The 9,721-nt window shown below is 48.5% G+C and overlaps 3 protein-coding genes across 3 annotated transcripts; 2 read left to right on the top strand and 1 right to left on the bottom strand.

Annotated features, from left to right (window-relative positions):
- Positions 1-317: 317 nt before the first annotated feature.
- K441DRAFT_707080 (putative disulfide isomerase) lies at positions 318-2,954 on the bottom strand. Its single transcript, XM_067653703.1, has 3 exons — positions 2,554-2,954; positions 913-2,500; positions 318-860 (listed from the first exon to the last, which is right to left on the bottom strand). The coding sequence occupies exons 1-3, from the start codon at positions 2,802-2,804 to the stop codon at positions 516-518; spliced, it is 2,184 nt and encodes a 727-aa protein (XP_067501257.1). The 5' UTR covers positions 2,805-2,954; the 3' UTR covers positions 318-515.
- Positions 2,554-3,962, top strand: K441DRAFT_200948 (uncharacterized protein). Its single transcript, XM_067640481.1, has 3 exons — positions 2,554-2,973; positions 3,091-3,707; positions 3,792-3,962. The coding sequence occupies exons 1-3, from the start codon at positions 2,803-2,805 to the stop codon at positions 3,898-3,900; spliced, it is 897 nt and encodes a 298-aa protein (XP_067501256.1). The 5' UTR covers positions 2,554-2,802; the 3' UTR covers positions 3,901-3,962.
- A 2,311-nt stretch (positions 3,963-6,273) lies between these two features.
- K441DRAFT_573909 (uncharacterized protein) lies at positions 6,274-9,426 on the top strand (the record flags this gene model as incomplete). The annotated part of the gene is made up of 4 exons (XM_067644073.1): positions 6,274-6,949; positions 6,998-7,732; positions 7,808-8,935; positions 9,020-9,426. 4 exons carry the CDS (start codon positions 6,274-6,276, stop codon positions 9,424-9,426), a joined length of 2,946 nt encoding a protein of 981 aa, XP_067501255.1.
- Positions 9,427-9,721: the final 295 nt, after the last annotated feature.

Here is a 9,721-nt window from a genome sequence, read left to right as displayed (position 1 = left end):
CGAAAATTAAGTGATGTAGGAAATTAAAAAACTGTCGAGTCGATCCGTGTGTCAAATACGTCAAATGCGTCAACAACGTCAACAACGCCAACGACAAGCCATTTAGCAGGCAATTGACTTGATAGTATTTGATCACCTATCAAATGAATTTCAGCCTGCGAATATTTTCCCGATGTAGGGCTTTAAGGGTTTTTTTTTATAGTCTGATTCGGTAGAACGATGTATCGAGTAGGCTAAATAAGGTCTATGTCTCTAGAAGCACGATTAGAAGGCATTATAGTGATATATTAATTAAATTAATCTATATAGAATGCATACGAAGTTTTGAGACTGGTGTTCCTAAAGCTCGTGCACGGGCCATATACTCGTAGGACGCCACCGGGTCAAGGGATATTGTTGGAAATCTTATGAGATAATAATATTACTCACTACCTATGTACGCCTTGTCGACCAGTACCAACCTATGTAAAACAGTATGATACAAAAAGAAAGACAGCATTTGCTCCCATAGCCATTTAATCCACCTTCCCGTTAGCGCTGACGCCTCCTAAGAGTCCCTCTTTACCGTCGAGCTGGAAAAAACCCCCAGTATTACTTCCAAAGTTCCGACCCCGACGAATGCGTGATTTGCCCCATATTGAGACGCTAGCGAGGAAACCGATAAAAACACCTAATGCAAGCCAAGGGTGACTTCCACAGGCGTTCCTTATTTGGAAGAAGAAGTGCTCTATAGCCCCGGTTGTAGACTTCGGGCTAATTTTAGGGGGTGACGCAACAACTTTTGAGAGTGTTTCCAGTATTGACGTCCTGGAAGGCCTGATGGGATCACCATTGATTGTTATGTCCCAGTATTTACGGTTCTAGATGGTTGTGAGTATACTACGCGTCATTGAATGCAGTTCGAATACTTACGTCTTCATCGTTAATGACTACTCTCTCACCATCTTTCACATCGATACCATACGTCGTGCGTATCCACCGCTCCCAGAAAACCCCATCAACCCAGGCAAAACCAACCCCTTTGCGTTCAATCTCGTNCATGTTAATACGGATACTCTTAGCAGCTCGCAGAGCTCTCTGATCATTGCGGTCTTCAGCTTCCTCAATACGTAGCTGCTTCGCATCACGGAGTTCCTGTCTCTCGAGCTGGAACATTTGTGTCTGCTTGTCGATCCATTCCAATGCCGCGTTTTTAATCTCTCGTTTTGCGCTGATGAACTCGTCCGATCGATCTCGGCTTAGGATACCCAAAACAACAAGCTTGCCGTCCATTATCTCTCTTGCATTCGAGGACGTGAGCTCAGGAACAATTGGTAACCATACTGATTTCATCCAGTTCAACACCTTCCTAAAATCTCGCATATCTTTAGGAGCTAACGCAGTATAGTAAGTTGGTTTACCATCCCTGGAAACCATCAAACGTGGCCATGTTGATATCTTGAAACGAGTGGAAAGCCTGGGATCCTTCGTCTTGACCAATTTCGCGTGACCAATCAAGCTCAACGTGAGGCGCTCCAAAGCTTGGAAATCTTCGCTCGTTGTTGCATGGTCGTAGAAGTAGAGGAAGATTACCTCCTCGGTCTCTTCCATTTCTTCGAACGAATCGAAATCAACATCAACGACCCCAGAGCCGATATCAACTGCATTGTTTGCGAAATCAATGAGATCTCCAATTCCACGTAGTCCATTATATTCCACACGCTCGCCGCCTCTGAAGAATAACAATGTGGGATATCCTTTAACACGCGCGTCTTTGCAGAGGCGTTTCTCAATGTCACAGTTGACTTCTCCAACACTGAGTTTTCCTTGCATTTCACGAGCCATCTGCGACCAATTTGGACCCATGGCTTGACAATGGTGACACCAAGGGGCATAGAATTTAACAAACCAGGGATCTCGAGTGTTGGTAACCACCTTTTGGAATTTTTCGGCAGTGAGAGGTACGGATACGCCTGTGGGGTTCGGCGTTGTTTTAGCCTTTGTCAGTTCCGCCTTGGGTAGTACGGATGGTGAGCTGCTTTGACTAGCAAGAGCATTATGTTTAGAAGCAGCGGCAGCACCCCCAGCAGGGTCCTTATCTTTAGCTTCAGAGGTCTCGGGTTTTGAAGCTGGGTCTATTTCGTGAGCACCAACCTTTGGAAGAGTCACACCCTCTTTTGGTCGTGACCCGGGCCGTATTGATTCTAGTGTCTCCTCTACCCAGGTGCTCAATTCCGCAAGTTCCCTTGCTCCCTTGACTTTCTTGACTTCTTTGCCATCCTTGAACAACACGATAGAAGGGAAATTCTCAATTTCCTTGGCAGAGCATGTATCCCTATAAGCGATACAATCAAGTTTGGCGAATTTAAAGTTGTAGTATCGGGAAAAGGAGTTCAGTGACTCAGAGTTCTTCTGTGTGCCGGGAAGCGGTTTTGAAGTATAATAGAATTCGTATAGAGTTTGCCATGTAGGCTTAAATGCCATGCAATGACTGCAGAAAGGAGAGAAGAATTCTACTAGCCTGAATACATTGTTAGTAGTCTGGCGGGTCTTGTTAGGGTTGTGGAATGTTACCAGTAGCCTTTGCTAATCTCTTCATCGAGAGTTACTCCCGAAAGCTCTTTCATCGGTGGCACTGCCTGGCCGTTGAATATAGTTTCTGGTGGAGCATCATCTAGACTATCCGATGGCTTAACTGCAGCGGCTGTTTGTATCTTAATGCCGCTAGCTACAGAAGTAGATGTTGCAGCTGCTTCGACGGGGGATCCTGCAAGTACGGAACGAAGAGTCGCGAGCGACAGAATGGAGTAGAGTAATACGCGCATGGCGAATGAGAGTATTGATATCTGGACGAAGAGGCAGATCCTCCGTCTGAGGACAGTTCACGGACTTGAGAGCAAGCCAGTCGTCCGCGGAAGAGGCTCCACAAGCACAGTTGCCGTAATTATACAAAGTCGCGGACACTTCAACCACGCTCTCCCAGGATGTGAAGCAGTAAGTGTAGCAGTCGAGCAATTATGGATCCGTCGACCCCGTCTCCTTGCACAGGCTGATTGAAAAGCGAGCCAAGACCTCGAATACGGCCCGTGCATAGACTCACAGCCCACACAGGAGCCTCACAACGTCAATCGACACGCCAATCCGCCAACACATCACTCGTCTTGTCGCCGCGCCTCTTCGACCGCTAATATGAGGGTTGCCTTGAAACTCCTCGCCAGTGTCAAGGCAGGCCGCTTCCTTGAACCCGGCGCCCCGACCGGCCTCTGTGGCCTGGTCACCCACCCTTCACCCCGGTCCGCCCTGATATACCTGTACAGCTCGACTCTGGATAAGCTCAAGCAACTACCAGAATCTTCAGTATACCGCCAATCGGCTGAAGCTCTCACCAAACACCGGTTACAGATAGTCAAGGCGGCAAAGCCCCATGGGTTTAATGCTTGGCAGGACAAGGTTCAGATGCAGATTGTGGATAATCCAGGCGGTTTCGAGGGACTCAAGTATACAATTGATGGGAAACCATTCGTCGCCACAATTCCGCTCGAAGAAGAGCTTGACGAGCGGGAGGATGAGTGGGACGGTGAGCGCATTAAAGCTGGGGAGGTAGAAGGGCCCCGATCGCAGACCGAAAGACGGAATCAGAAAGCAAAGATACTAGGAGACAAACCTTTGGATATGGACAGAATTCAAAAGATTAAACTTGATCCCGAACCACAGTTAACAGTTGAGCAGTATGTTGGTTTCATTTTTCTCTGATTGTTTAAGGGCGTTTCGCCCTTTCATACAATGAAACTATTCTAATAACCCTCCTACAGAATCTCGGACATCGAAAGCAAAATTGGTGCGGGGCTGATTGAAGAAGTCATTCAAGTCGCGGAAGGAGAACATAAGTTGGTAGATATGATGATCGAAGCAAAGGCGTAAGTTTCACCCTTACCGTCTTACACTCGCTTGACAATAACAGCTAACCACCCGTAACGCAAAGTTGGGAAGAGCTCGAGGAGAAACCTGCTGAAGGACAATGGACATATTTTGAGCACGGTAGAGCTCATACGTCAACACAAAAGTCGTGAGAAATATCCTGCCGTGTAAATAGCTGTACATAGACGCGGTGTTCTCCAGTTGAGTCGTATCTGGAGGCTATATCACAATATGAATTCAGAACATACAAGGTGCAACGGGTGTTCAAGGATGCATCTTTCATTGACGTAATAATATCTGTAAGATAAACAGTGGTTAATCAAGCATCAACAAACTTGCTGAATGTTAAAATGGTTCTGAGATTATAATTAAGTACACTAGTGGAAGCAGTATAGATATTTATGGAATTCATGTTTTCAAAGTAAGAGATGGAATTGATGCAAGGATGATGTACCGCTGCCACTGGCCTTGATCGCAAACCGTGAAAAATTGCTGACTAGCTTCTAGCATTATTTAGTATAGCCATTAATGGGTGAGGATATCTGTTTTTAGGCTTAGAAGTAGTCTCCGGCATTTGATCTCAGGCCGAAGTGGATGCAAAGCTACTACTATGTGCATCGCCATGTTTTCGTAATGAATGCCTCACTGAGGTGTTTAAGGATATCTTCACAACTTTTTTAATTTAAATTGCCATCGGGCTTATCATGCGCTATACTGCTCTAATAATTCCCCTACGACTGTTCATGCAATTATTTAATGCTCGCCTACACCTGCTTCATCTATATATGTCGCCTGAGCATTAGGAACCTATTTTATCCTAGTGCTGTCTGAAAGTGCTAACTACCTTTACTTAATTTTGTTATGCTATTCATAATCTGAAGGTCTGCACGTGCTCAGGCCTGGCCAAAGCATCTTGGCTGTTTAAACACGTCGGCAGCATACAGGAACACTATAGTTCGGCCGCTAATGCAGTCTACAGCGTTAAGAAGAGCAGGCGCGTGCCGTTGACGAGTGCCGGGTTGTATAAAAAAAGGTTGAGAAGTAGTGTCGCAGAGAACAGAGGCGGAATTACGGCCGAGGATCGCTCGGGGATAAAACGCCCATCTGCGTCTAATGCCCTTGTAGGAAACAATCCCGGCTGTGGCTGTCCGGCAGAGTTGCCTCCACGTTGCTTCTCAAGCCAAATTTGCAGGCGGCTCTCGGTAGGTTACGCACCTCAACACCACCGAGCTTCCAAGGTTGTTGCTGGGAGCGAATCGCCCAGCTCAGTGACGACGTACGCAAACTGATTGGACTTGAAATGGACAGCCCCTGAATTGCCTCATGCAGAGATGATCTCCTTCAGCGCAGCCAAAACGCTCTCTCTCATTGCGCGGCTTCCTTGGACTGGGTAATTCGGTCGGCCGACGGGAGCAGCACGCACCACCCAGCATTCGTCGTAGAGATAGGAAGCTCGACGCAGGAACCAAGACTTTGCAAAAACCGCCGTGGTTTTCCCGCTGCCGCAGGCCGTGAATGGTCTCACTTCCCAGCGTCTCTACCGTCACGTGGAGGGCATCAGTCTCTGCTAGTCTTCCAACCATCCCCCCGGAAGGCTCTCCTGCACTGCACTCGCCCTCCCCGACGGCTGCTTGTTTCCCTCTACCGCCATCTGCGTGCTGCTCGGCTCGTCCGCTCTGATCCGCGCAGTCAGCGCACGGTGAGGTGTTGGTCAGCCCAGTACAACCAGCCGCTGCTGGCCTCGTTGCGTAATCGGAGCAGCGCCCCCAAGACTCGCCTTGAAATTTTCTGCAATTCGTCCTACCTAACACTACCCACTCCAACATCACAGACACGGGTAGACAGGCACTCCCTCCGCTGAGTCTCCGCTGGTACTGGTCTTGTACCTTGTTGCCTCGTGCTCCAGACGCTCCACTTTCCCACGGCTGAGGCTGAGGCGAGTAGTGGGTCCTTGAGGCTCGATCTGCACGAAATCCCTTGCCCGCTCGAACCACACGGCCGAGAAACTAGATTTCAACTACATCTGTAGTCACATCACCACTACCAGAGCCCCGAGCCAGGCACAGAGGCCTCCAGCTCCACCCAACCCACTGGGTTATCGCAATTGCGCTTGTATTTTATCTTTTGGCCCTGTCCTCCACTAACCACCCGCTATCTCAAGACCCACCTGCTCCGCATCTGCAAACCTTCGTTAACCAGCTACTTTTGCGTATCTCGACCACATCGTGCTAGTCACACCGGTGCTGTGCAGACATTTTGTGGCTTCCCGCTGTCGTCCTCGCCTCCGCAACCACCCGTAAGACGAAGCGTCGAATGTGTCCTCCAGGAGTATTTCCAATTGGTCGCGGTTCTCTATCTTGTCCTTGATCCCGTATCATGGACGGTCGCTACCGTCCCCATGGTCTATCGACGCCGTCTGGAGGTCAATTCCAACCTTTAGCTCCACATCAATTCCATGGCCCGCAGGGACATCTCCACACTCTCCCACCTTTGAACGGCAACCCATCCCAGTTTCCACCTCTGTATGGACAGAATACCAGCAATCCGCAGACGCCAATAAGTCCCCATACGCCATCCACATCGGCACAATCAAACCAAAACACTGTCATACCTCCTATTGCAGCTCATCCTCCGCTAAGACCTATACAACCATCACCATCGTACCTTCTTTCCAACCCCACAAACTCCTCTTCTCAGTCCGGGCTTCTGTCATCATCAACCGCTCATTCCAATCCGCATCCGATTGCTCCGGCGCCATTGACTGGCTCTCTACAAGACTTACGGCAGGGCGGGCTGGGCCTCTCGAGTCAGCTGAGCCAATCCCAGCTCTTTACCCACCCTCCGATATTACCGAACCAGGAGCCAGAGCCAGTGCACGTCGTGGGACAACAAGGGCGCCGAGGTGTTTTGCCAACTCACCCTGGCCGTCCTGCTCCAGCGGCAGGAAAGGCGCCAACAAACCCTACCAAAAATGCGGATAACAAATTTGAATGTCCTCACTGTAATAAGACGTATTTACACCTAAAGCACCTAAAAAGACATCTGCTAAGACGTAAGTCTCTCCTTTTGTGTACCTATCTTTACAACTAATTTTTTGAAGACACCGGTGAGCGGCCATACCAATGCCATCTTTGTAAGGATACATTTTCACGCAGTGACATTCTGAAACGTCACTTCCAGAAATGCTCTATACGGCGGGGCAACCCTACGGGTGCAAATCATCTTGCAAACTCACAATCTCATCTTCGGAAAAATAGGTTATCGGGGGGTAACCCAAATGAACACAGTTTTCTGAATTCCATCAATACCTCTGTGGCATATCCGGATGGCATGTACGGTAACCCTCTTAGCGGAATCCCACCGCTATCTTCAGAACAATCGACTTACTCCGATGCCCTCCCGCCTATATCCGCGCGAACTTCTAGATCAAACAGCTTAATACGTCCGGGTAGTGGTGTTGACGAGAATCGCAGAAGTTTGTTGAGCTTAGATTTTGTGAACTCAGGACGGATTAGCTTCGATGCTTCCAATGACTTCAGAACATCGACAACCCTACCTAGTAATATCACGCACAGCCTTACGGCATACGGTACCCAACAAAATCAATCATCCGGACAAATGCCGAATTCCTCCAACCCTTTCGGTTATAATTCGTCCGTCACGAACGCTGAAATGGCTCAAAGTATGGCTGTTAAAAGTGAAGACTCGAACTCAGGCATCTACAGTCGGCCGAATCTGCCAAATATTGATGGGCTTCCTAATGGGCAGGAGAACGATTTGAGATGGAGCAATTCATTCCATCCAGAAGCCCAGGACAATTTTATGCTTCCATCCAGTATGGCGAGTGATCCAAATCCCGCCAAAGCCGAAGTCGATCTGACCGTGAACAATTTTCAGACCTCTGGCGAAGCCCCGCATGATGGCATATTCAACGGACTATACTCGAACGCTTCTGGGTTTGTTGACACATCTCCCATATTTGATAATTGGGTGATCGGCCCGTCTGATCCACTGCAGAGCAAAGCGGACGCGCTAATATCTTACTGCTACCCTGACCCGTCCCTCCTCGCACCGGGCTCGAGCGATGTCCAAGACCTCGAAGGCTTAAAAGGACTGTTAACGGTCGATAATCTCAAACATTTTTTGGAGGAGTTCAAAAATTTCCAAAGTCATTGGCCAATGATCCACATGCCTACATTCAATCCTATCAACGCAAACAACGGGCTTCTTCTTACAATGATCTGCATCGGGGCTGTGTACTCGGACCGTATGGGAGTACCTCAGGTTCGATGGCTGATGGAACTTGTGAATACCTCGGTTCATAGATCATCTCATGTCTACGGCCTCATCAGTGGCTCTGTTCATGAAAGTGTTGACACAGCTGATCAGATGACTTCTGATATCGAAGAAATCCAGGCGTTGATGTTGCTTCAGGCTTTGTTTATTTGGCATGGTAATCATTCTCAGCGGCATGTTGCAAGGGAAGAGTTTTGGAAGCTTGCTGCCATTGCGCGGCGGGTTGATCTACTTCATCCGATTAGGAACGATCACCCTGGCTTTAGTGTTCTGCACCAACCTAGCCAATCAGACCGACGTGAGCTGGCATCATGGAGATGGGAGCCGTGGGTAGAGCAGGAAAAAAGATCCAGAGCTATGTTTTTAATATTCCTTTTGGACGCGGCCATGGTGATATTTTTCAATTGCTCTCCGAAGTTCGACGTGTACGAGATTAGGCTTCCTTTACCGGCGGACGATGCTGTTTGGGATGCGAAAAGTGGCGAGGAATGTGCGAACGCTCTTGGTCTTCATGGAGAGGCTGCGCAGGGCAAAAACACCTCTGGAAGTAAACGGCCGAAACAGATCCAAATGCGAGATGCCCTCAAACTCCTTCACCAAGGCGGTGACTTCCAGCAGCGGAGTACCAACGTCTATTCCAAGTTTATTCTTATTCATGCACTTCATATCGAGATATTCAATATACAACGACAGATTTCCCAGGGCCCCGGAGTTTCGACTTTTAGTACATTCCCTTCTAGTGGTGCAAGCACTCCACTCTCTCACAATGATTGGGTCGCTACAGATGGTTCCAATGGCACGATGAGCAACACCAACAGTGGTCGAGCCACGCCGACTGACGGTACCCCGGGGCAATTCCCTCACGCCCATCAAATGCTCAAGATGATAGGCAATGCGTTAGACAAGTGGAAGAAGGCCTGGGACACGGATATGCAAATACAGTATCCACCCTCTCAGTCAAACCACCGCCGGGTTGGATTCTGCAGAGATGGCATCCATTTTTATTTTCTTGCCAATATGTTTATCCGAAGCAACAGACCCCTCGACTGGCACGCCTCAGCCGATGCACGATTTCACCAGGTCTTCGGGCTCCTGAAACAGATCAGAGCATATGTTGCGTCTGAGCAGGGAAGTCGAGGATCGGTTACGGATGTGGATGACAGCTATGGCATTGGAGAGTTGACACTGGATATGAAACTACTGTTTACACCGATCATCTATTTGGCTGACTGATCTGTTCTTCATGTACTTGACCACTGGCAGCAATAGCTCACCGCATTTCAGTTTGCACCAGCATTGAGCAGCGGCGTTGTTAGAACTAGTGTTTTGTCATCATTACCGATTGCAACGAACATTATTCCTTTTATCCCGGTAACTCGCGGAGCATGACGGTTGAACGCCGGGGGCGCTCATGAAATTTCTTTGTTCATTTCTTATTCTTCACACTTTATAAAAGCATTAGATGTTGCCTCCAGGGCCCGCATTTAATGAGGCGTATGTTCGGTTTGCATGGGAAATAGAAATTAGA

The sequence above is a fragment of the Cenococcum geophilum genome (genome assembly GCF_001692895.1).
Source record: "Cenococcum geophilum 1.58 unplaced genomic scaffold K441scaffold_37, whole genome shotgun sequence".
Taxonomy (NCBI): Eukaryota; Fungi; Ascomycota; class Dothideomycetes; order Gloniales; family Gloniaceae; genus Cenococcum; species Cenococcum geophilum.
Note: the sequence above shows the minus strand (reverse complement) of the source record. Positions and strands in the feature narration are given on the sequence as shown.